A 24994-nucleotide genomic window follows, 5' to 3' on the forward strand; every position below is an offset into this window, starting at 1 on the left:
TATTCCCAATCCCTCATTATCCCTCTTCCCAAACCATCACTATTCCTGTTCCCATCCCTCTCTGCCCCTATTCCCAATCCCTCACTGTCCCTATTCCCAATCCATCACTATCCCTATTCCAATCCTCACTATTCCCAATCCCTCACTATTCCTGTTCCGAATCCCTCACTATCCCTATTCCCAATCCCACACTATCCCTATTCCCAATCCCAGACTATCCCTATTCCCAAACCCTCTCTGTCCCTATTCCCAATCCCTCACTATTCCCAATCCCAGACTGTCCCTCTTCCCAATCCCTCACTGTCCCTATTCCCAATCCCTCATTATCCCTATTCCCAATCCCTCACTGTCCCTATTCCCAATCCCTCACTATTCCCAATCCCTCACTATTCCTGTTCCGAATCCCTCACTATCCCTATTCCCAATCCCACACTATCCCTATTCCCAAGCCCAGACTATCCCTATTCCCAATCCCTCACTGTCCCTATTCCCAATCCCTTACTATCCCTATTCCCAATCCGGCACTATTCCTGTTCCCAATCCTTCACTGTCACTATTCTCAATCCCACACTATCCCTATTCACAATCCCTCACTGTCCCTATTCCCAATCCCTCACCGTCCCTATTCCCAATCCCAGACTGTCCCTATTCCCAATCCCTCACTGGCCCTATTCCCAATCCCAGACTGTCCCTATTCCCAATCCCTCACTGTCCCTATTCCCAATCCCTCACTGTCCCTATTCCCAATCCCTCATAATCCCTATTCCCAATCCCACACTATCCCTATTACCAATCCCTCACTATCCTATTCCCAATCCCTCACTATCCCTATTCCCAATCCCAGTCTATCCCTATTCCAAATCCATCACTCTCCCTATTCCCAATCCTTCGCTATCCCTATTCCCAATTCCTCACTCTCCCTATTCCCAATCCCTCACTATCCCTATTCCCAATCCATCACTATCTCTATTCCCAATACCAGTCTATCCCTATTCCCAATCTCTCACTCTCCCTATTCCCAATCCTTCACTATCCCTATTCCCAATCCCCCACTGTCCCTTTTCCCAATCCCTCACTATCCCTATTCCCAATCCCTCACTATCCCTATTCCCAATCCCTCACTCTCCCTATTCCTAATCCCACACTATCCCTATTCCCAATCCCTCACTGTCCCTATTCCCAATCCCTCACTATTCCCAATCCCACACTATCCCTATTCCCAATCCCAGACTGTCCCTATTCCCAATCCCACACTGTCCCTTTTCCCAATTCCTCACTATCCCTATTCCCAATCCCTCACTGTCCCTATTCCCAATCCCACACTCTCCCTATTCCCAATCCCTCACTATCCCTATTCCCAATCCCTCACTATTCCCAAACCCACACTATCCCTATTCCCAATCCCTCACTATCCCTATTCCCAGGTTCGATTCCCGGCTGGGTCACTGTCTGTGTGGAGTCTGCACGTCCTCCCCCTGTGTGCGTGGGTTTCCTCCGGGTGCTCCGGTTTTCTCCCACAGTCCAAAGATGTGCGGGTTAGGTGGATTGGCCATGCTAAATTGCCCGTAGTGTCCTAATAAAAGTAGGGTTAAGGGGTTAAGGGGGAGGTTGTTGGGTTACGGGTATAGGGCGGATACGTGGGTTTGAGTAGGGTGATCATGGCTCGGCACAACATTGAGGGCCGAAGGGCCTGTTCTGTGCTGTACTGTTCTATGTTCTATGTTCTATTCCCAATCTCTCACTATCCCTATTCCCAATCCCAGACTGTCCCTATTCCCAATCCCTCACTGTCCCTATTCCCAATCCCTCACTGTCCCTATTCCCAATCCCTCACTATTCCCAATCCCACACTATCCCTATTCCCAATCCCAGACTGTCCCTATTCCCAATCCCACACTGTCCCTTTTCCCAATCCCTCACTATCCCTATTCCCAATCCCTCACTATCCCTATTCCCAATCCCTCACTGTCCCTATTCCCAATCCAGACTGTCTCTTTTCCGAATCCCGCACTATCCCTTTTCCCAATCCCAGACTATCCCTATTCCCAATCCCTCACTGTCCCTATTCCCAATCCCTCACTATCCCTATTCCCAATCCGACACTATTCCTGTTCCCAATCCTTCACTGTCACTATTCCCAATCCCACACTATCCCTATTCCCAATCCCTCACTGTCCCTATTCCCAATCCCTCACTGGCCCTATTCCCAATCCCAGACTGTCCCTATTCCCAATCCCTCACAGTCCCTATTCCCAATCCCTCACTGTCCCTATTCCCAATCCCAGACTATCCCTATTCCCAATCCCAGACTATCCCTATTTCCAATCCCTCACTATCCCTATTCCCAATCCCTCACTATCTCTATTCCCAATCCCAGTCTATCCCTATTCCCAATCCCTCACTCTCCCTATTCCCAATCCTTCACTATCCCTATTCCCAATTCCTCACTCTCCCTATTCCCAATCCCTCACTATCCCTATTCCCAATCCCTCACTATCCCTATTCCCAATCCCTCACTCTCCCTATTCCCAATCCTTCACTATCCCTATTCCCAATCCCCCATTGTCCCTATTCCCCAATCCCTCACTATCCCTATTCCCAATCCCTCACTCTCCCTATTCCCAATCCCACACTATCCCTATTCCCAATCCCTCACTGTCCCTATTCCCAATCCCTCACTATTCCCAATCCCACACTATCCCTATTCCCAATCCCAGACTGTCCCTATTCCCAATCCCACGGTGTCCCTTTTCCCAATCCCTCACTATCCCTATTCCCAATCCCTCACTATCCCTATTCCCAATCCCTCACTGTCCCTATTTCCAATTCCACACTCTCCCTATTCCCAATCCCTCACTATCCCTATTCCCAATCCCACACTGTTCCTATTCCCTATCCCTCACTATCCCTATTCCCAATCCCTCACTGTCCCTATTCCCAATAAATCACTATCCTTATTCCCAATCCCACACTCTCCCTAGTCCCAATCCTTCACTGTCCCTATTCCCAATAACTCACTATCCCCCTTCCCAATCCCAGACTGTCCCTATTCCCAATCCCTCATTATCCCTCTTCCCAAACCATCACTATTCCTGTTCCCAATCCCTCACTGTCCCTATTCCCAATCCCTCACTATCCCTATTCCCAATCCGACACTATTCCTGTTCCCAATCCTTCACTGTCACTATTCCCAATCCCACACTATCCCTATTCCCAATCCCTCTCTGTCCCTATTCCCAATCCCTCACTGGCCCTATTCCCAATCCCAGACTGTCCCTATTCCCAACCCCTCACAGTCCCTATTCCCAATCCCTCACTGTCCCTATTCCCAATCCCAGACTATCCCTATTCCCAATCCCAGACTATCCCTATTTCCAATCCCTCACTATCCCTATTCCCAATCCCTCACTATCCCTATTCCCAATCCCAGTCTATCCCTATTCCCAATCCCTCACTCTCCCTATTCCCAATCCTTCACTATCCTTATTCCCAATTCCTCACTCTCCCTATTCCCAATCCCTCACTATCCCTATTCCCAATCCCTCACTATCCCTATTCCCAATCCCTCACTCTCCCTATTCCCAATCCTTCACTATCCCTATTCCCAATCCCCCATTGTCCCTATTCCCAATCCCTCACTATCCCTATTCCCAATCCCTCACTCTCCCTATTCCCAATCCCACACTATCCCTATTCCCAATCCCTCACTGTCCCTATTCCCAATCCCTCACTATTCCCAATCCCACACTATCCCTATTCCCAATCCCAGACTGTCCCTATTCCCAATCCCACGCTGTCCCTTTCCCCAATCCCTCACTATCCCTATTCCCAATCCCTCACTATCCCTATTCCCAATCCCTCACTGTCCCTATTTCCAATTCCACACTCTCCCTATTCCCAATCCTTCACTATCCCTATTCCCAATCCCTCACTATTCCCAATCCCAGACTGTCCCTATTCCCAATCCCTCACTGTCCCTATTCCCAATCTCTCACTATCCCTATTCCCAATCCCACACTATCCCTATTCCCAATCCCAGACTATACCTATTCCCAATCCCAGTCTATCCCTATTCCCAATCCCTCACTCTCCCTATTCCCAATCCCTCACTATCCCTGTTCCCAATCCCTCACTTTCCCTATTCCCAATCCCAGACTGTCCCTATTCCCAATCCCTCACTATCCCTATTCCCAATCCCAGTTTGTCCCTATTCCCAATCCCACACTGTCCCTATTCCCAATCCCTCACTATCCCTATTCCCAATCTCTCACTATCCCTATTCCCAATCCCTCACTTTCCCTATTCCCAATCCCACACTGACCCTATTCCCAATCCCTCTCTGTCCCTATTCCCAATTCCTCACTGTCCCTATTCCCAATCCCTCACTGTCCCTATTCCCAATCCCTCACTATCCCTATTCCCAATCCTTCACTCTCCCTTTTCCCAATCCCTCACTATCCCTATTCCCAATCCCAGACTGTCCCTATTCCAAATCCCTCACTATCCGTATTCCCAATCCCAGACTGTCCTTATTCCCAATCCCAGACTGTCCCTATCCCAATCCCAGACTGTCCCTATTCCCAATCCCAGACTGTCCCTATTCCCAATCCCAGACTGTCCCTATTCCCAATCTCTCACTATCCCTATTCCCAATCCCAGACTATCCCTAATCCCAATCCCTCACTATTCCCAATCCCTCACTGTCCGACCCGGATGCTGAGTCTGTGGAACAGGGTTACCCGGAGCTGGTGGAGACGTTAGGGAGCAGCCGGGACATTCAGAGGGAGGTGACAGCGACACTCCAGCAGGTCCATAGCCGGTTGGAGGAGTCCCAGAGGCTACGCTGCTGCAATCGGTGACGGCCATGGCTGAGGGTCTGGGCAGAATGCCCACCTCGCTGGGGGATGAGACCTGTACCAGGCTGGCCTTGATGAGGTTCTGTGGGACATGTCCGGCTCTCAGATGGGAATGGCTGAGACGCTGCGGAGCTTGTCCCAGTCCCAGTCCCAGGTGGGAATGGCCGAGACGCTGTGGAGCTTGTCCCAGTCCCAGTCCCAGTCGGAGGTGAGAATGGCCGAGACGCTGCGGAGCTTGTCCCAGTCCCAGTCGGGAATGGCCGAGACGCTGCGGAGCTTGTCCCAGTCCCAGATGGGAATGGCCGAGATGCTGCGGAGCTTGTCCCAGTCCCAGGTGGGAATGGCCGAGACGCTGTGGAGCTTGTCCCAGTCCCAGTCCCAGGTGGAATGGCCGAGACGCTGCGGAGCTTGTCCCAGTCCCAGTCCCAGGTGGAATGGCCGAGACGCTGCGGAGCTTGTCCCAGTCCCAGTCCCAGGTGGGCGTGGCCGAGATGCTGCGGAGCTTGTCCCAGTCCCAGTCCCAGGTGGAATGGCCGAGACGCTGCGGAGCTTGTCCCAGTCCCAGTCCCAGTCGGGCATGGCCGAGACGCTGCGGAGCTTGTCCCAGTCCCAGTCCCAGGTGGGAATGGCTGAGACGCTGCGGAGCTTGTCCCAGTCCCAGTCCCAGTCGGGCATGGCCAAGACGCTGCGGAGCTTGTCCCAGTCCCAGTCCCAGTCGGGCATGGTTGAGATGCTGCGGAGCTTGTCCCAGTCCCAGTCCCAGTCGGGCATGGTTGAGATGCTGCGGAGCTTGTCCCAGTCCCAGGTGGGAATGGCCGAGACGCTGCGGAGCTTGTCCCAGTCCCAGTCCCAGTCGGGCATGGCCGAGACGCTGCGGAGCTTGTCCCAGTCCCAGTCCCAGGTGGGTATGGCCAAGACGCTGCGGAGCTTGTCCCAGTCCCAGGTGGGAATGGCCGAGACGCTGCGGAGCTTGTCCCAGTCCCAGTCCCAGTCGGGCATGGCCGAGACGCTGCGGAGCTTGTCCCAGTCCCAGTCCCAGGTGGGAATGGCCGAGACGCTGCGGAGCTTGTCCCAGTCCCAGTCCCAGTCGGGCATGGCCGAGACGCTGCGGAGCTTGTCCCAGTCCCAGTCCCAGGTGGGAATGGCCGAGACGCTGCGGAGCTTGTCCCAGTCCCAGGTGGGAATGGCCGAGACGCTGCGGAGCTTGTCCCAGTCGGAGGTGGGAATGGCCGAGACGCTGCGGAGCTTGTCCCAGTCCCAGTCGGAGGTGGGAATGGCCGAGATGCTGTGGAGCTTGTCCCAGTCCCAGTCGGAGGTGGGAATGGCCGAGACGCTGTGGAGCTTGTCCCAGTCACTGAGGAGCATCGCCAAGGGCGCCGACACGATGGTGCAGAGCGTGGGGAGCCGCCAGGGATGGCAGATGCAGGGGCAGCCGGGGCTCGAACCAGCTGCCTCTCCATCCCGAGGTGAACCCAGGGACCCTATGGGTACCGGGCGGGAGGAGGGGGGGCTCTGAGTGCCAACCCGGACCTGTCCAATGGAGTGGCAACAATGGCCACCAGCTTCCCCGAGTTCCACCCCTCTGATTAGGCCGCGTCTCGGGGTCAGCACACGGGACAGGGCGGCACGGCTGTGCTGGTAACAAGTGCACCAGGGCCCTTTGCCCCAGAGCCCAGAGAGGACACCCGCCAGGGGCATTGAGGGCCCTTGTGGTAAGCAGCTGGTTGGCTTCACCTCAGATGTGCATCCTGGGGAGACACCTCAACGTAGTGGTAGACCTCGGGGGGCCAAGCACATTGAGGATCACTGAGGGTGCCAGGGGAGGGGACAGAGGGTGGGGGATGGTAGTAGGGGGTGGGGGGGGGGGGGGGGGTGAGAGGCTGGTGCGACGGTGAGTGGGAAACTGTATGACGTCTACGACACAAAGAACACTTGAGCGCAACCAGTATGATGCCTGTCACTTTCTTCTGCAACCCAGGCTGACCTCTGAACCCTTAACCCATCTCTCCAGGCAGCTCCCCCTCCCTATGACACCCACCCCCCCCCTCCCGCCATGGACATGTCCCCGGAGTTGTGTCCCAGCCCCTGGGTGTCCAGATGTTGGCTGCTGTGTGTGTGGTGTTGCCTCCTGCAGCTCCTGTCTTCTATGTATCTATGTAGGAAGGTGTGATTGGGATGCTAGGCAATGACTCCCGCATTCTACATGGCCCACCCACGGGAACGCACTTGGGTTGTGTGAAGTGTTCCCTTAACCACGGTTGCCAATTCCCTGTTAGCGACAGCCTTCAGCCGCACGGCCAGAGGCCTCGGCAGTCAGTGGATGTGATGGGTGGTCAGTGGGACAGATGGGATGGGACTTTCAAAAGGAGCACTAATCGGCTCCAACGTGACCACTCACTGGGAGGGTCGCTGAATGACAGGAGGCCTTTGGTTATGGGGTGGCTCCCGTTAATTGTATGGAAATGGGGCTTAAGTGGTGATAATTGGTTTCTCGCCACCTTGCGTCGAGATCCCGATTTAGCCCACGGAGGCGGGCCGATTGCATCGCAAACTGTTTGGCGACTGACACAGTTCTTGTTTTCGGCCATCCCACTATTCACCGGCCTCGTTTGGGTTGAGCAGAGTGTAACCAGGCCGGAGAATCGCGCCCCAGGTCTGGGAATTGAATATCTAAGGGTACGCAGTATTTCAGAAAGATAGACTGAAAGGGAAAGGAGATGGCGTAGCCCTGCTGGTGAGGACAGGGATCAGCGCTGGAATGAGGAATGACATAAGCTCTGGAGATCAAGATGTGGAATCAGTCTGGACAGAAATAAAGGGCGGGATTCTCCCACCCCCGCCGGGCCGGAGAATCGCTGCGGGGGCGGGGGGGGGGGCGTGAATCCCGCCCCGCCATCGCGACACCGGCTGCTCCGGCGGCGGTTTATCGGCGGGGCGGGAATCGCGTCGCAACGTTCGGGGGCCATTGGTAGCGGCCCCCCCCGGCGATTCCCAGGCCCACGATGGGCCGAGTGGCCGCCCGTTTTTGGACAGTCCCGCCAGTGTATATCACACCAGGTCCGTACCGGCGAGACCTAGCTCTGCGGGCGGCCTGCGGAGCCCTCGGGGTGTGTGTGTGTGGGGGGGGGGGGGGGGGGGGTCGCAGGGGGATCTGGCCCCGGGGTTGGGGGGGGGGGGGCGCCACGGTGGCCTGGCCTGCAAACGGGGCCCACCAATCCGTGGGCGGGCTTGTGCCGTGGGGGCACTCTTTCCCTCCGCGCCGGCCGCTGTAACGGTTCGCCATGGCCGGCGTGGAGAAGAACCCCCCCTGCACATGCGCTGGGATGATGCCAGCACACGCTGGCGCTCCCGTGCATGCACCAACTCGCGCCAGCCGGCGGAGGCCATCGGCACCGGTTGCCGTGGCGCCAAGCCTGCAGGCGCCGGTCTAGCCCCTGAAGGTGCGGAGGATTCAGCACCTTCCGGGAGGCTCGACACCGGAGTGGTTCACGCCACTCCTCGACGCCGGTACGGCCGCCCCGCCAGTTAGGGGAGAATCCCGCCTAAGAAATAGCAAAGGGAATAAGTACTTGGTATGAGTAACCTATAGGTCCCCAAACAGCGGGGCACAGTATAAACCAGGAAATACTGGGGGCTTGCAAGAAAGGTACAGCAATAATCGTGGGTGATTTTAATATGCACACAGACTGGAGGAATCAAATTGCCAATGGGTAGCCTGGAGCATCGAATGTGTTAGAGATTGTTTCTTGGAACAATATGTTGGGGAATCAAACAGGGAGGAGGCGGATCTGGATTTGTTATTGTGTCATGAGGAGGGATTAATTAATGACCTCATAGTAGGATTTGGATATGTTTATTGTCACGTGTACCGAGGTACAGTGAAAAGTATTTTTCTGCAAGCAGCTAAACTCAAGGATCCACTAGGGAGTAGTGACCGTAGTGTGGTCAAATTCAAATTTGAGGGCGAGAAAATGGAATCCCACACTAGTGTTCTGGAATTAAACAAAGGGAATTAAGTTGGTTTGAAGGCAGATTTGACCCAGATAGACCAGGCAGGAAGGCTGAAAGGTCGGACAGCTGATGAGCAGTGGCAGTTGTTTAAGGAGATACTCAATTCCTCATAACTAAAATATATCCCAGTGAGGAAGAGAGGGGTAAAAAACATCCATGGCTAAACAAGGAAGTTGAGGGCAATAGAAAGATGAAAACTCAGGTGTATCCCGTACCAGCCTCCCCAGACAGGCGCCGGAATGTGGCGACTAGGGGCTTTTCACAGTAACTTCATTGAAGCCTACTCGTGACAATAAGCGATTTTCATTTTTCATTTCATATTGCAAAGGCCAGTGGCAGGCTGGAAGATTGGGAAACTTTCAAACATAAACAAAGGGATACTAAAAAAGTACTTAAAAGAGTCAAGGTAAATTACCGAAGAAAACTAACACAGAATATCAAAAAGGATCGCAAAACCTTCTATAGGTACATAAAAGGGAAGCCTTCCCTTATATCGATCAAATGACCACACAGCCAGTTAGTTAGTTCAAAAGATGGTTTATTTGCATACACAAGAGTTACCTCAACATGCAAACACAATATCTACTACAAGTTAAACTACACCTATCAGCTACAATAACCTACACTTAACTTCAGGGCGACCGGCACTGTGCAAGTGGATAAGGCCTTTATCTGGATTTCACTTGGCTGGTTTGAAGAAAGTGGCTCTGTCTCTGCTGGGCTCATCCTCCAGGTAGCGATTGTTGGTCTTGAACTTGGCTGGCTGTTCCTGCTGCAATTGGGTTGGCACAGGCCGGATCCAAAAGAGACAGTTTCCTCTTTTATCCCCCTGGGATTTCTCACTCTTTTGGGCGGTCCTTAATCTTGGAGCCAATAGTTCGACAGGACTCTGATCAATGTCTTCGATTTTGGCCAATAAAGGGGCAGGTGCCTTGGTGGCTGGGCGGGTCCTAGTGGTCATTGACCTTGGAAGTTGTGCTTTCTGAGTAAAGGGAGTGGCGCCGATCAGTCTGTGGCTGTACCGGTTGCTTGATTGGAGTTCTATTGTCCTGGGAAAATGGGCCAATAAAATGCAAATGAGCGGGGGCTTCGATCAGGCCTGGTTACCTGTGTTTCAGATACACATGGACTGTGTATCTGTCTGAGTCCTGGGTTGGCCATAATTCCCATGGTCCTTTGCAGGTGGCCATCTTAGATGGCTACAACACTCATCCCTGGAGCATCTTAACAATGAGGACTCCTACATCAGACTCCTATTTATTGACTGCAGCTCCGCCTTCAACACCATAATCCCAGCCAAGCTAATATCAAAGCTCCAAAACCTAGGACTTGGCTCTCCACTCTGCAACTGGATCCTCGACTTTCTGACCCACAGACTACAATCAGTAAGAATAAACAACAACATCTCCTCCACAATAGTCTTCAATACCGGGGCCCCGCAAGGCTGCGTACTTAGCCCCCTACTATAATCCCTGTACACACACGAGTGCGTGGCAAAACTTGGTTCCAACTCCATCTACAAATTGGCTGATGATATGACCATAGTGGGCCGGATCTCGAATAACGACGAGTCAGAATACAGGAGGGAGATAGAGAACCTACTGGAGTGGTGTAACGACAACAATCTCTCCCTCAATGCCAGCAAAACTAAAGCTTTCGGAGCACTGCTCCTTCCTCAGGTTCCTAATTCACCTGAGGAAGGAGCAGTGCTCCGAAAGCTAGTGTTTGAAACAAACATGTTTCACTTTAACCTGGTGTTGTAAGGCTTCTTACTGTGCTCACCCCAGTCCAACGCCGGCATCTCCACATCACAGCAAAACTAAAGAGCTGGTCATTGACATCAGGAAGCAAAGTACTGTACACACCCCTGTCAGCATCAACGGGGCCGAGGTGGAGATGGTTAGCAGTTTCAAATTCCTAGGGGTGCACATCTCCAAAAATCTGTCCTGGTCCACTCACGTCGACGCTACCACCAAGAAAGCACAACAGCGCCTATACTTCCTCAGGAAACTAAGGAAATTCGGCATGTCCACATTAACCCTTACCAACTTTTACAGATGCACTATAGAGAGCATCCTATCTGGCTGCATCACAGCCTGGTATGGCAACTGCTCGGCCCAGGACCGCAAGGAACTTCAGAGAGTCGTGAACACAGCCCAGTCCATCACACAAACCTGCCTCCCATCCATTGATTCCATCTACACCTCCCGCTGCCTGGGGAAAGCGGGCAGCATAATCAAAGATCCCTCCCACCCGGCTTACTCTCTCTTCCAACTTCTTCCATCGGGCAGGAGATACAGAAGTCTGAGAACACGCACGAACAGACTCAAAAACAGCTTCTTCCCCACTGTCACCAGACTCCTAAATGACCCTCTTATGGACTGAACTGATGTCTTCACACATCTTCTCTACTGAGTAGTACTACACTCCGTATGCTTCACCCGATGTCTGTGTCTATGTATTGACATTGTGTATTCATGTATGTTCTATGTTTTTTTATGTATGAAACGATCTGTCTGGACTGTACGCAGAACAATACATTTCATTGCACCTCGGTACACGTGACAATAAATCTAAATCAAATCAAAAATTCATCTACAACATGATTGGAGCGAGTCACCAAGGCTCCTTCAATTGTAACTTCCAAACCCCTGAACTTATCTTCTGATAACGAGCAGGGGCTGGATTCTCCAAGCCCCCGCCGGATCAGAGAATCGCCAGTGGGCGGCGTGAATCCCGCCCTGCCGCTCTGACGCCGGCTGCTGAATTCTCCGGCGTTGGTTTTCGGGTGGGGGCAGGGATCACGCCGTGCCGGTCGGGGGCCATTGGCAGCGCCCCCCCCCCCCAGCAATACTCCAGGCCCCGATGGGCCGAGCGGCCGTGCGTTCCTGGCCAGTCCTGCCGGCGTGAAATGGACATGATCCATTCCGGCGGGACCGGGCTTGGAGGGCGTCTAGCGAAGTCCTGGGGGGGGGGGAGCGGGGGGATCTGGCCCCAGGGGGGATCCCCACGGTGGCCTGGCCCACGATTAGGGACCACCGATCTGTGGGCGGGTCTGTGACATGAAACCCACTGCGCATGCGCAGGAAACACGCTGGCGGTTCTGCTCATGCGCAAGAATATGCCGTCGGTCCTGCGCATGCGCCAATTCTCACCGGCCCATGGCAGCCCTTCGGCGCTGGTTGGCACAGCGCCAACCTCTCCGGCGCCGGCCTGGGGCCTGGAAGTGCGGAGGATTCCGCACATTCCGGGTGGCCCGACGCCGGAGTGGTTCGCGCCACTCTTGGCGTCGAGCCGTCCCGCCAATTGCGGGAGAATCCCGGCACTGATTTCTCCAACCGGAGTTTAGGGAACCCTGGATAACGAGGGATATTATGAATCTTGTCAAAAAGAAAAAGGAAGCATTCGTAAGGTCTAAAAGGCTTAGGACAAATAAAGCCCTTGAAGAATGTAAAGCAAGTAGGAAGGAACATAAGGTAGGAGTTAGGAAGGCTAAAAGGGGTCATTAAATGTCGTTGGCAAACAGGATTAAGGAAAATCCTAAAGCATATTATACATATATAAAGAGCAAGAGGGTAGCCAGAGAAAGGATTGGTCCATTCAAGGATATTGGAGGGAATCTATGTGTGGAACCAGAGGAAATGGGAGAGATACTAAATGAATACTTTGCCTCTGTATTCACCAAAGGAAGGACTCGGTGGATGAGGAGTATGGGGTAGAGCGTGTAGATATTCTGAGTCAGGTTGATATTAATAAAGAGGAGGTGTTGGGCATCTTAAAAAGCATTGAAGTAGGTAAGTCCCCAGGGCCTGATGGGATCTATCCCAGAATACTGAGGGAAGCAAGGGAGGACATTGCTGGGGCCTTGACAGTAATCTTTGTATCCTCATTGGCTACAGGTGGAGTTCCAGAGGGCTGGAGAGTAGCCAATGTTGCTCCATTGTTTAAGAAGGGCAGCAGGGATAATCCAGGAAATTATAGGCCGGTGAGCCTTACGTCAGAGGTAGGGGAATTATTGGAAAAGATTCTTAGAGATAGGATTTACTCACATTTGGAAACAAATGGATTTATTAGTGATGCACAGCATGGTTTTGTGAAGGGGAGGTTGTGCCTCACTAATTTGATCGAGTGTTTCGAGGAAGTGACAAAGATGATAGATGAGGGAAAGGTAGTAGATGTTGTATACACGGACTTCAGTAAAGCCTTTGACAAGGTACCTCATGCAACAAAAGCTAAAGTCACATGGGATCAGAGGAGAGCTGGCAAGTTGGATACAGAACTGGCTTGGGCACAGAAGACAGAGGGTAGCAGTAGAAGGTGTTTTTCTGAATGGAAGGCTGTGACTAGCAGCGTTCCACAGGGATCAGTTCTGGGGCCTTTGTTGTTCGTAGTGTATATAAATGATTTGGAAGGAAATGTAGCTTGTCTCCACTGAAGGATAGGCAAGGGAATCTATGTGTGGAGCCAGAGGAAATGTGTGAGGTACTAAATGAATACTTTGCATCAGTATTCACCAAAGAGAAGGAATCATGGATGTTGTGTCTGGAGAAGGGTGTTTAGATAGCCTGGGTCACATTGAGATCCAAAAAGACGAGGTGTTGGGCGTCTTGAAAAATATTAAGGTAGACAAGTCCCCAGGGCTGGATGGGATCTACCCCAGAATACTGAAGGAGGCTAGAGAGGAAATTGCTGAGGCCTTGACAGAAATCTTTGGATCCTCACTGTCTTCAGGTGATGTCCCGGAGGACTGGAGAATAGCCAATGTTGTTCCTTTGTTTAAGAAGGGTAGCAAGGATAATCCAGGGAACTACAAGCTGGTGAGCCTTACGTTAGTGGTAGGGAAACGACTGGAGAGAATTCTTCGAGACAGAATCTACTCCCATTTGGAAGCAAATGGATGTATTAGCGAGAGGCAGCACGGTTTTGTGAAGGGGAGGTCATGAGTCACTAACTTGATAGAGTTTTTCGAGGAGGTCACAAAGATGATTGATGCAGGTAGGACAGTGGATGTTGTCTATATGGACTTCAGTAAGGCCTTTGACAAGGTCCCTCATGGCAGACTGGGACAAAAAGTGAAGTCACATGGGATCAGAGGTGAGCTGACAAGATGGATACAGAACTGGCTAGGTCACAGAAGGCAGAGGGTAGCAATGGAAGGATGCTTTTCTAATTGGAGGGCTGTGACTAGTGGTGTTCCGCAGGAATCAGTGCTGGGACCTTTGCTGTTCGTAGTATATATACATGATTTGGAGGAAAATGTAACTGGTCTGATTAGTAAGTTTGCAGACGACACAAAGGTAGGTGGAATTGCGGATAGCGATGAGGACTGTCAGAGGATACAACAGGATTTAGATCATTTGGAGACTTGGGCGGAGAGATGGCAGATGGAGTTTAATCCAGACAAATGTGAGGTAATGCATTTTGGAAGGTCTAATACAGGTAGGGAATATACACTGAATGGTAGAACACTCAAGAGTATTGACAGTCAGAGAGATAGAGGTGTACAGGTCCACAGGTCACTGAAAGGAGCAACACAGGTGGATAAGGTAGTTAAGAAGGCATATGGCATGCTTGCCTTCATTGGCCGGGGCATTGAGTATAAAAATTGGCAAGTCATGTTGCAGCTGTACAGAATCTTAGTTAGGCCACACTTGGAGTATAGTGTTCAATTCTGGTCGCCACACTCCCAGAAGGATGTGGAGGCTTCAGAGAGGGTGCAGAAGAGAGTTACCAGGATGTTGCCTGGTATGGAGGGCATTAGCTATGAGGAGAGGTTGAATAAACGCAGTTTGTTCTCACTGGAATGAAGGAGGTTGAGAGGCGACCTGATAAAGGTTTATAAAATTATGAGGGGCATAGACAGAGTGGATAGTCAGAGGCTTTTCCCCAGGGTAGAGGGGCCAATTACTAGGGGACATAGGTTTAAGGTGCGAGGGGCAAGGTTTAGAGGAGATGTACGAGGTAAGTTTTTTACACAGAGTGTAGTGGGTGCCTGGAACTCGCTGCCGGAGGAGGTGGTGGAAGCAGGGACGATAGTGACATTTAAGGAGCATCTTGACAAATACATGAATAGGATGGGAATAGAGGGATACGGACCCCAGAAGTGTAGAAGATTGTAGTTTAGACGGGCAGCATGGTCGGCGCAGGCTTGGAGGGCCGAAGGGCCTGTTCCTGTGCTGTACTTTCCTTTGTTCTTTTCTGATTAGTAATTTCGCAGACGACACAAAATTGGTAGATTTGCGGACAGTGAAGAGGATTGTCAGCGGATACAGCCGGATATAAACTGGTTGGAGACTTGGGCAGAGAAATGGCAGATGGAGTTTAATTCGGACAAGTGTGAAGTAATGCCCTTTGGAAGATCCAATGTATGTAGGAATTACACAATAAATGGTAGAACTCCTGCGAGTTGCCCCCCCCCCCCCCGCCCCCCCCCACCCCGCCTGCGGATCAACCCTCCCCCGATTGTGGAGGCAGTGGACTGAGTCCGCAGCCGCCACACCGTGTTCCGTGGATAAGACCACACGTGTCCCACGCCGTTGGGAACTCAGCCAGTCGGGGGCGGAGCATCGGGGGGGGGGGGGGGGGGCCTCAGGCAATGTCCTTTTTTAAAAAAATAATTTATATTGAAATTTTTTGAAAAATATATATCAACAAAACAATACAATAATAACAATAACAATAATAATAATCACCCCCCGACACCCGTAACAATGCATATAAGAAACCCCCCACCCCCCCAACCCCAATAAACAACAGAATAAATTAACAATAAGCAAATTAACTTAAACACTATCCCCCTAAACCCCCCCCCCCCTTTTTTTCCCCCCTCCCCCCCGGGTTGCTGCTGCTGCTGTCCCCGTACCCTATCGTTGAGCCAGAAAGTCGAGGAAAGGCCGCCACCTCCTAAAGAACCCTTGTACCAACCCCCTCAGGGCGAACTTGACACTTTCCAACTTAATGAATCCCGCCATGTCATTGATCCAGGGGCGAAATTCACCGAAGTCCATCGTGACGCCCATTACCGGCGGGCAAAAACAGCGCTGGTGACTCGGGCGTCGGGGCCCGCTTATCAGCCCGAAATCTCCCGTCCCGAAAGGGCCAGCAGCGGAGTGACGCTGTACGCGTCAGTTTCACACCGCTGCGGAAGTGGCGCGTCGGCTGACGTCGGGCGATGTCATCAACGCCGCCCGGCGTTGGGGGGGCGGGTGGTAGGGGGGGTATGGGTGGTGGGGGGGGTAGGGGTGGTGGAGGGGGGTAGGGGTGGGTAGGGGGGGTGGGGGTAGGGGTTGGGGGGTGTGTGGTGGGTAGGGGGTAGGGGTGGCAGAGTCGGCAACCAACACGGCTGGAATAGATGTGAATGCCTTGTTTTTTTTTAAATGGCGAGTATATTGTGCTGCGTGCCTATCTGAGAGAGAGAGAGAAAACAATTTGCTGCACTCTTGGTGATCCTCATTATTTATTACTCCAAATGTTTGAACTTAATTATGCCATCTTGCAGAACCTTGAGTTCCCCACCCCCCACCCCCCACCCCTACCCCAACCACCCCTACCCCAACCACCCACCCCTACCCCTACCCCGACCACCCACGCCTACCCCTACCCCTACCCCGACCACCCACCCCTACCCCTACCCTGACCACCCACCCCTACCCCGACCCCCCGGCACGCGATGTAAGTGATTTCACTCTCTCTCTTCCCAACACCCACCCACCCCCAACAACCCCCCCCCCACCCCAACCCCCCACCCCCCCCCCCCCACCACCCCCTCCCCCCCACCCCCACCCCCACCCCCCGGCACTCGATGTAAGTGATTTATCTCGCTCTCTTCCCAACACCCCCCCACCCCCAACAACCCCCCTACCCCTAGCCCCCCTACCTCTATCCCCTACCACCCCCCTACCCCTACCCCCCTACCCCCCCACCCCCCATACCCCCTCTACCCCCCTACCCCCCACCCCCCCTACCCCCCTACCCCCCCTACCCCCCCCTCCCCCCCCCCCCCCCGGCACTCGATGTAGGTAACTGAACGGCGTCAACCATCGTCAATGGTTGACGCCGTTATAAACCAACTTTGATTTTCACCGACGCGGGACTTTGGCCCATCCGGGCCGGAGAATAATTAAGCCTAAAAAAACAATGGCATACCGCCGGCGCCAGCCGTTCTCCGAGGCGGGCGGCGGGATTTGAAGAACGCCGTTTTATGGCGGGTGGGAGAATTTTTAACATGGCGGGAGCGGGAATATCGGCGCCCCCGGCCGATTCTCCGACCCTGCGTGGGGTTGGAGAATTTCGCCCCAGGTCTCCACATTCGGAGGTCTCGCATCTTTCCACTGCAGCAAGATCCTCCGCCGGGCTACTAGGGACGCAAAGGCCAAGACATCGGCCTCTTTCGCCTCCTGCACTCCCGGCTCCACCCCAACCCCAAATATCGCGAGTCCCCAACCTGGCTTGACCCTGGATCCCACCGTCCCCGCCACCCCCTTCCAGAACTCCTCCAGTGCCGGGCACGCCCAGAACATATGGGCATGGTTCGCTGGACTCCCCGAACACCTGACACACCTGTCTTCGCCCCCAAAGAACCTACTCATCCTAGACCCGGACATGTGGGCCCGGTGCAGCACCTTGAATTGGATGAGGCTAAGCTGCGCACATGAGGAGGAAGAATTAACCCTCTCCAGGGCATCAGCCCATGTCCCCTCCTCAATCTGCTCCCCCAGCTCAACCTCCCACTTAGCCTTCAGCTCCTCTACCGATGCCTCCCCCATCTCCTGCATCACCTGGTAGATGTCAGACACCTTCCCATCCCCGACCCACACCCCCGAAAGCACCCTATCCCTTACCCCCCGCGGGGGCAGCAAAGGGAGCCCCTCCACCTGCCGCCTAGCAAACGCCTTGACCTGAAGGTACCTGAACATATTCCCCGGGGGGAGCTCAAACTTCTCCTCCAGTTCACCAAGGCTCGCGAACCTCCCGTCAATAAACAGGTCTCCCAACTTCCTTATGCCCGCCCTGTGCCACCCCAGCAACCCACCATCCATGTTCCCTGGGACAAACCGGTGGTTCCCCCGCAGCGGGGCCTCCACCGAGCCCCCCACTTCCCCCCCGTGTCGCCTCCACTGCCCCCAAATTTTGAGGGTAGCCGCCACCACCGGGCTCGTAGTGTACCTCGTTGGAGGGAGCGGCAACGGAGCCGTTACCAGTGCCTTCAGGCTTGTGCCTCCACAGGACGCCATCTCCATCCGTTTCCATGCTGCCCCCTCCCCATCCATTACCCACTTGCGTACCATCGAGACATTAGCCGCCCAATAGTACCCAGAGAGGTTGGGCAGCGCCAGCCCCCCTCTATCCCTGCCCCGCTCCAAAACGACCCTCCTTACCCTCGGAGTCCCATGCGCCCAAACAAATCCCAGAATGCTGCTGTTCACCCTCCTAAAAAAGGCCCTCGGAACGAAAATAGGGAGGCACTGAAACAAAAACAAAAACCTCGAGAGCACCGTCATTTTAACGGACTGTACTCTACCCGCCAACGACAACGGCAGCATGTCCCACCTTTCAAATTCCTCCTCCATCTGCTCCACCAACCTAGTAAAATTGAGCTTATGCAGAGTCCCCCAGCTCCTAGCCACCTGAACCCCCAGGTACCTAAAACTCCTCACTGCCCTCTTTAGCGGGAGCCTACCAATCCCCTCCTCCTGATCTCCCGGGTGTACGACAAACAGCTCGCTCTTGCCCAGGTTCAATTTATATCCCGAGAAACTCCCGAACTCAGCAAGAATCTCCATCACCTCCGGCATTCCCCCCACCGGGTCTGCTACATACAACAGCAAGTCGTCCGCATACAGCGACACTCGGTGCTCCTCCCCCCCTCGCACCAAACCCCTCCACCTCCTCGACTCCCTGAGAGCCATGGCAAGAGGCTCAATTGCCAACGCAAAAAGCAAGGGGGACAGGGGGCACCCCTGCCTCGTCCCACGGTGGAGCCTGAAGTACTCGGACCTCCTCCCATTTGTCGCTACACTCGCCATCGGGGCCTCGTACAGCAACCTCATCCATTTAATAAACCCCACCCCAAACCCGAACGTTTCCAACACCTCCCACAAGTACCCCCACTCAACCCTGTCAAAGGCCTTCTCCGCATCCAATGCCACCACAATCACTGCCTCTCCTTCTGCTGCCAGCATCATTATCACATTTAGCAGCCTTCGCACGTTAGTGTTCAGCTGCCTCCCCTTCACAAAACCCGTCTGATCTTCATGTATCACCCCCGGCACCCAGTCCTCTATTCTAGTGGCCAAGATCTTCGTCAGCAACTTGGCATCTACATTCAGCAGTGAAATCGGCCTGTATGATCCACACTTCAAGGGGTCCTTATCACGCTTCAGGATCAGGGAAATCAGCGCCCGAGACCTCGTCGGGGGCAAAACTCCTCCCTCCCATGCCTCGTTAAAGGTCCTGACCAACAGGGGGCCCAGCAGGTCCGCATATTTCTTATAAAATTCAACCGGGAAACCCATCCGGTCCCGGCGCCTTCCCCGACTGCATGTGGCCAATCCCACGGACCAGCTCCTCCAACTCGATCGGCGCCCCCAGTCCCTCCACCTGCTCCTCCTGCACTCTTGGAAATCGCAGCCTGTTCAAAAAATTCTCCATTCCCCCTCCCACCGCCGGCGGCTCCGACCGGTACAGTTCCCTGTAGAAGTCCCTAAAGACCTCATTGACCTCTGCCCCTTGCCGCACCACATTCCCATCTCTATCCTTCACTCCACCAATCTCTCTAGCCGCGTCCCGCTTACGAAGCTGATGAGCCAGCATCCTGCTCGCCTTCTCTCCATACTCATAGACCGCTCTATGCGCCTTCCTCCACTGTGTCTCCGCCTTTCTGGTGGTCAATAAATCAAACTTGGCCTGCAGGTTACGCCTCTCCCCCACCAATCCCTCCTCCGGGGCCTCCGCGTACCTCCTATCCACACTTAACAGCTCCTCCACCAGTCTCTCCCTCTCCCTCCTCTCCCCCCTCTCCCTATGGGCTCGGATGGAGATCAGCTCCCCCCTAATCACTGCCTTCAGAGCCTCCCACACCATCCCCACCTGGACCTCCCCAGTATCATTGACCTCGAGGTACCTCTCGATACATCCCCGAACTCTCCTACACACCTCATCATCAGCCAACAACCCCACGTCCAGACGCCAAAGCGGGCGCTGGTCCCGCGCCTCCCCCATCTCCAGATCCACCCAATGCGGAGCATGGTCCGAAATTGCGATAGCCGAATATTCGGCCTCCTCCACCCTCGGGACCAGTCCCCTGCTCAGAGCAAAGAAATCAATGCGGGAATAAACCCTGTGCACATGGGAGAAAAAGGAGTACTCCTGAGCCCTCGGCCTCCCGAACCTCCAGGGATCCACTCCTCCCATCTGGTCCATAAACCCCCTCAACACCTTGGCCGCCGCTGGCCTCCTGCCTGTCCTTGAACTAGAACGATCCAGTAGGGGATTCAGCACTGTATTGAAGTCCCCCCCCAATGATCAAGCCCCCCACCTCCAGGCCAGGAATGCGGCCCAACATACGCCTCATGAAACCAGCATCATCCCAATTTGGGGCGTACACATTAACCAACACCACCCTCTCCCCCTGCAGCTTACCGCTCACCATCACATATCTGCCGCCACTATCAGCCACAACCTCAGACGCCTCAAACGCCACCCTCTTCCCCACCAGGATCGCCACCCCCGGTTCTCCGAGTCGAGCCCCGAGTGGAAAACCTGCCCCACCCACCCCTTCCTCAGACGGACCTGGTCCGCCACCTTCAGGTGGGTCTCCAGGAGCATAGCCACGTCCGCCTTCAGCCCCTTCAGATGCGAAAACACCCGGGCCCGCTTAACCGGCCCATTAAACCCCCTCACGTTCCAGGTAATCAGCCGGATCAGGGGGCACTCCGCCCCCCTCCCCGTCGACTAGCCATAACCCATCGACTGCTCGCCCCTGGCCAGCACCCATTCGGCCCCTTTCCCACGGCGATAGAACCTCACCCCGACCCCCCCCGAACTCCTCCCTGGCCAATCCAGCAGCAGCCCGGTATCCCCCCACCCCCAGGCTAGGACCCCTCCTAGCCGCGACTCTCCCCCCACTGTACTTCCGTGAGCCAGCTGACTTCTGCTGACCCCGGAAGCTCCCGCTCTAACTCCGACCCCTCCCGATATGAGGTCCCCCCTCTTCCCCTGCATCAGCTCCTGGGCACCGCTTCAGCGCGGGAAACCCGGTCTAATAGCCACGCCCCTCGCCACCAGCTCCACCCCCTCATCCCGCAGCGCGGGAAACCAGAGAAAAGCCCGCGCTTTCACACTGCCCCACCCCACCAACGCAGCTCCCAAACAGCAGTCCCAACCCAACCACCAACTCCGTACAAAGACACAGATCAACCACAAACCCCAGTACCCCCCTTAGAACACGAAGCCATAACCCACATCGTCCGAAAGCGAGAGAAAAAACAAAAACAAACAGAATAACCCGCTACAGCATAAACAATGATACATGAATAGAATAGAAAAGCTCCCACAGCCCCCAATCTCTAGTTCGAGTCCAGCTTTTCAGCCTGCACAAAGGCCCACGCTTCCTCCGGGGACTCAAAGTAGTGATGCCGGTCCTGGTAGGTGACCCACAGGCGGCAACATGCCGAACATCACCTGCTTTCCATGGAGCACCGCCTTCGTCCGGTTAAACCCGGCTCTCCGCTTGGCCACCTCCGCACTCCAGTCCTGGTAGATACACACTACCGAATTCTCCCACTTACTGCTCCTCACCTTCAGAGGCCAGCTGCTGCAACTCGAGTATCGCTGCACCCTGGGTTGTCTGGGTCTCCAGCAGCTTACTCGTCGTCACCTTCAGGGATTCCAACAACTCCCCTTTCAGCTCCGTGAAATAGCGCAGAAGGGCCGCCTGCTGCTCCTCCGCCCACTGCCTCCACTCCTCAGGGGCTCCACCGGCCGCCATTTTGTCCACCTTCCCCCGCTTTTCCAGGGGAGCTGCTGCCGTTTTTCTCCTCGCCCCACTCCGAGTCCGAACCATAAATCCCGGGGGTTTTGCTCCAGACCCCTTTATCCACCGGGAATCGTCGAATCAGCGCCGTTTGGGGCCCTTAAAAGAGCCGACAAGTCCTATTAAAGCGGGAGCTGCCGAACGTGCGGCTTAGCTCCGCATAGCCGCAACCGGAAGTGTCTTCAGGCAATGTCCTGATACCGTCGCTACGGCAATCACCGTACTCAGGAGTGGGCGGAGCATAGCAAAACCGTCCCCAATTCAGTCGTAAACTTGGATTCTCCGGTCGTTCACCAAACGGGATTTCAACGTCGGTGAACGGAGAATCCATCCCACGTGGTAATTTGTCCCGTCATTACTGACACGTACTGACACGTACTGACACGTGCTGACACGTACTGACACGTACTGACACGTGCTGACACGTACTGACACGTACTGACACGTACTGACACGTACTGACACGTACTGACACGTGCTGACACGTACTGACACGTACTGACACGTACTGACACGTACTGTATTGGCTGCTCTTTTTCAGTAACTGGTATTACGCCAGGAACCCCTTCCTGTCAGAGAGGCTCAGATCAGACATCACAGAGCAGCTGTACTCCCTGAACGGAATCAACTTTGACCTGGCTTTAGAGGGTGTTGACCTGGACACAGCGTGGCCACTGGGAAGCTGGTAAGGAGGCAAAGGTTTGTCACTGGGATACAGTTCCACACACACTGACTCTCACTGGGATACAGTTCCACACACACTGACTCTCACTGGGATACAGTTCCACACACACTGACTCTCACTGGGGTACAGTTCCACACACACTGACTCTCACTGGGGTACAGTTCCACACACACTGACTCTCACTGGGGTACAGTTCCACACACACTGACTCTCACTGGGACACAGTTCCATACACACTGACTCTCACTGGGATACAGTTCCACACACACTGACTCTCACTGGGATACAGTTCCACACACACTGACTCTCACTGGGGTACAGTTCCATACACACTGACTCTCACTGGGATACAGTTCCACACACACTGACTCTCACTGGGATACAGTTCCACACACACTGACTCTCACTGGGATACAGTTCCACACACACTGACCCTCACTGGGATACAGTTCCACACACACTGACTCTCACAGGGATACAGTTCCACACACACTGACTCTCACTGGGATACAGTTCCACACACACTGACTCTCACTGGGATACAGTTCCACACACACTGACTCTCACTGGGATACAGTTCCACACACACTGACTCTCACTGGGATACAGTTCCACACACAGTGACTCTCACTGGGGTACAGTTCCACACACACTAACTCTCACAGGGATACAGTTCCACACACACTGACTCTCACTGCGATACAGTTCCACACACACTGACTCTCACTGGGGGACAGTTCCACACACACTGACTCTCACTGGGATACAGTTCCACACACACTGACTCTCACTGGGGGAAGTTCCACACACACTGACTCTCACTGGGATACAGTTCCACACACACTGACTCTCACTGGATACAGTTCCACACCACACTGCCTCTCACTGGATACAGTTCCACACACACTGACTCTCACTGGGATACAGTTCCACACACACTGACTCTCACTGGGATACAGTTCCCACACACACTGACTCTCACTGGGATACAGTTCCACACACATGACTCTCACTGGGCTACAGTTCCACACACCTGACTCTCACTGGGACACAGTTCCACACCCACTGTCTCTCACTGGGGTACAGTTCCACACACACTGACTCTCACTGGGATACAGTTCCACACACACTGACTCTCACTGGGATACAGTTCCACACCCACTGTCTCTCACTGGGGTACAGTTCCACACACACTGACTCTCACTGGGATACAGTTCCACACACACTGACTCTCACTGGGATACAGTTCCACACACACTGACTCTCACTGGGATACAGTTCCACACACACTGACTCTCACTGGGATACAGTTCCACACACACTGCCTCTCACTGGGATACAGTTCCACACACACTGACTCTCACTGGGGTACAGGTCCCACCCACACTGACTCTCACTGGGGTACAGTTCCACACACACTGACTCTCACTGGGATACAGTTCCACACACACTGACTCTCACTGGGACACAGTTCCACACACACTGACTCTCACTGGGACACAGTTCCACACACACTGACTCTCACTGGGATACAGTTCCACACACACTGACCCTCACTGGGATACAGTTCCACACACACTGACTCTCACTGGGATACAGTTCCACACACACTGACTCTCACAGGGATACAGTTCCACACACACTGACTCTCACTGGGATACAGTTCCACACACACTGACTCTCACAGGGATACAGTTCCACACACACTGACTCTCACTGGGATACAGTTCCACACACACTGACTCTCACAGGGATACAGTTCCACACACACTGACTCTCACTGGGATACAGTTCCACACACACTGACTCTCACTGGGATACAGTTCCACACACACTGACTCTCACTGGGATACAGTTCCACACACACTGACTCTCACTGGGATACAGTTCCACACACACTGACTCTCACTGGGATACAGTTCCACACACACTGACTCTCACTGGGATACAGTTCCACACACACTGACTCTCACTGGGATGCAGTTTCACACACACTGACTCTCACTGGGATACAGTGCCACACACACGGACACTCACTGGGGGAAATAAAGACTTGAATTTCTATGAGAACGAGTCACTCTGGCAAAGAGCGCTGGGGCCTTTGTTGTTTTACAGTTCAATATTTTGTGCCTGATGATATAATTGTGATTGAAGGAAGTCATCTCTCATTTTAAAAAGGGAAACACAACCGTACACACACACACACACACACAGCTACCCTTATCCAGTCATACAGTAACCAGGGCAATCGAGATGAGCTGGGAAAAGAAAAGGGAACTGATTGCACAATAAAATAGACCAGCAAACACGAGGCAACATTAACCAAATGAATGTCATTTGAGTATCCATCATTATTTCGATAAACTCTCCAAACCCCTCAATTAGATTCTACCTGGTCACTCACTTTCG

At 53.7% G+C, this 24994-nt stretch overlaps 1 protein-coding gene across 1 annotated transcript in view; it reads left to right on the top strand.

Moving 5' to 3' along the window:
• Window positions 1-24994, top strand: part of LOC119962226 (FYVE and coiled-coil domain-containing protein 1-like) — a 100752-nt gene that overhangs the window by 43617 nt on the left and 32141 nt on the right. Inside the window, exon 6 of the mRNA XM_038790210.1 lies at window positions 22442-22585. Coding sequence (XP_038646138.1) covers window positions 22442-22585 — 144 coding nt within the window. The remainder of the gene's footprint in view (window positions 1-22441; window positions 22586-24994) is intronic.

The sequence above is a fragment of the Scyliorhinus canicula genome, chromosome 2 (assembly GCF_902713615.1).
Source record: "Scyliorhinus canicula chromosome 2, sScyCan1.1, whole genome shotgun sequence".
Classification (NCBI taxonomy): domain Eukaryota; kingdom Metazoa; phylum Chordata; class Chondrichthyes; order Carcharhiniformes; family Scyliorhinidae; genus Scyliorhinus; species Scyliorhinus canicula.